General features: G+C 46.5%; 1 protein-coding gene across 1 annotated transcript; it reads right to left on the reverse strand.

The window, feature by feature from the left end:
* Positions 1-22: 22 nt before the first annotated feature.
* Positions 23-1,304, reverse strand: LOC124267868. Its single transcript, XM_046702857.1, has 2 exons — positions 1,244-1,304; positions 23-966 (listed from the first exon to the last, which is right to left on the reverse strand). Exons 1-2 carry the CDS (start codon positions 1,302-1,304, stop codon positions 23-25), a joined length of 1,005 nt encoding a protein of 334 aa, XP_046558813.1.
* Positions 1,305-1,819: the final 515 nt, after the last annotated feature.

Raw genomic sequence — 1,819 nt, forward strand, 5'->3', positions numbered from 1 at the left:
GAAGGGTGCAGTATCCAGTGCTTTATCTTCCAGGTCCGTCATGTAAATTTCGGTTAGGATGGGGATAAGGGGAGCCCATGGGAAGTCCATGGATTTGTTCATAGATCTCGTCCCCCCAGGTGAAGTAGGTGGAGTTGATGCAGGTTGAGGTGAGACTGATGATGGAGTCGGTTGAGAGGCTGGTGTTGAGGGGTTGTTGAAGTTTATCAATTCTGTGGCGTAAGGCTTGGAGCGCTTCTTCTCTTGGTACATTAGTAAATAGGTCCACAACATCGTAGCTGATGATGGGACCTGGATTGGAGATGTCACGGATCTTGCTGCAGAAGTCTGTTGAGTCGTTGATGAAGGAGTTGGCAGATTTACCTAAAGGAGCGAGTACTTTGGTAAGGTGCTGGGCAGTATTGTAAAACACTGTATCACGGGAGCAGACTAGTAGACGGGTTTTCACAGGATTCTTATGGATCTTGACAGTTGCTCGGGCATAGGGTGGTTGAGGATGGGATACTGATAGCTTGCGATAGAGATCTGTAGAGAGTTCAAATTTATCATGCAGTAGTTTTAGGGTGGACTTGTGCTGACGATTCAACTTAGTAGTAGGATCCTTATTGATCTTCTTGTACGTGGCGGTGTCATCTAGCAGGTTGTCTACCATGGTGTTGAAATGGTCTTTGTCTAGAACAACGGTGGCCTTACCCTTGTCAGCTGGGGCGATGACGATGTCCGGATCTTGTTTCAATTGTTTGATGGCTTGTTTCTCTGATGGGGTGATATTGGGCTTCTGTGGTTGGGCCTTGTAAAGGATATTGCTGATCTGGTGCCGGAGGTAGTCAACCTTCCCACCGGGTGCTAGTTGTTGGAGGCCTTTCTCAATGTTAGCGATGAACAAGTCCGAGTTAATTCGTGGTGGTGTGAGAGCGAATTTGAGGCCTTTGGCAAGGGCGTTGACTTGTTGGTTGGAGACGGTAGCTGATGACAACCGGCTTTAAATCAAAGCTAAATCATTCCTGATTGTGAAAAATCACATCTCGTTTTGTCGCCAGAACTGCACCACATTTTCACCATTTTGGGGGTCTGGCTTCTAGACCATGGGCTTTATCAAGGTTCTAACATCAAAGATCCGAGTGGCTGCTGTTTTTCTTCAGCTGCCGTTTAACCCATTCACACTTAGTTTCCAGGTTCCGCTCGTGTTCCTAACCCCGAATCGCTCCGATAAAGAACCTGTGCCAAGACAGTATTTACCTACCTTTCAGGAAACTCAGGCGAATTCGGCGGAGTTTACCAAGGAGGAGTTTCCCAGTTTGCATCCGTGTACAGACCGAATTATGTCCTGTAGAATCTGAGACTGACACTGTATCTCCTGACCATACATCTTATTTTGTGGTTTGCATGTGTCAGGTTCGATAAGCTTCTGGTCATCTTAGTACATATACATGGGAGCGGTTAGCAACGGAAAACATCCCCGTTTCGCTTGGTGACTTGTTTCTAACTCAGCCAGTCTGCCATGTCTTGTGTCTTTCTGATGTATGAGTGAATGAGTTTAGTGTTACGCCACACTCAGCAATATTCCAGCTATATGGCGGCGGTCTGTAAATAATCTAATCTGGACCAGACAATCCAGTGATCAACAACATGAGCATCGATCTTTCTGATGTATGGTGAAACGTGTGAGCGATGAGCAGAAAGCTTGTGGTTGGATCTGTCTAGGGATCTGCACAACGGGCATTAGTCTGCACTAGTACACGCTTACACATGCATGCACGCACCTCGCTATATAAGTATAGTAATCATGAAGGCGATGTTAAACCCCTTTACACGCCAC

The sequence above is a fragment of the Haliotis rubra genome, unplaced genomic scaffold, assembly GCF_003918875.1.
Source record: "Haliotis rubra isolate DU_JTF1 unplaced genomic scaffold, ASM391887v1 Scf1341, whole genome shotgun sequence".
In the NCBI taxonomy this organism is placed as follows: Eukaryota; Metazoa; Mollusca; class Gastropoda; order Lepetellida; family Haliotidae; genus Haliotis; species Haliotis rubra.

Bases quoted from the DNA above. Each gene is read 5' to 3' on its own strand.
- LOC124267868 (XM_046702857.1), bottom strand. From the start codon at position 1,304: ATGCAAACTGGGAAACTCCTCCTTGGTAAACTCCGCCGAATTCGCCTG. The intron at 967-1,243 runs GTAGGTAAATAC...GGTTGTCATCAG, and splicing joins TCGCCTGAGTTTCCTGAAAG to CTACCGTCTCCAACCAACAA.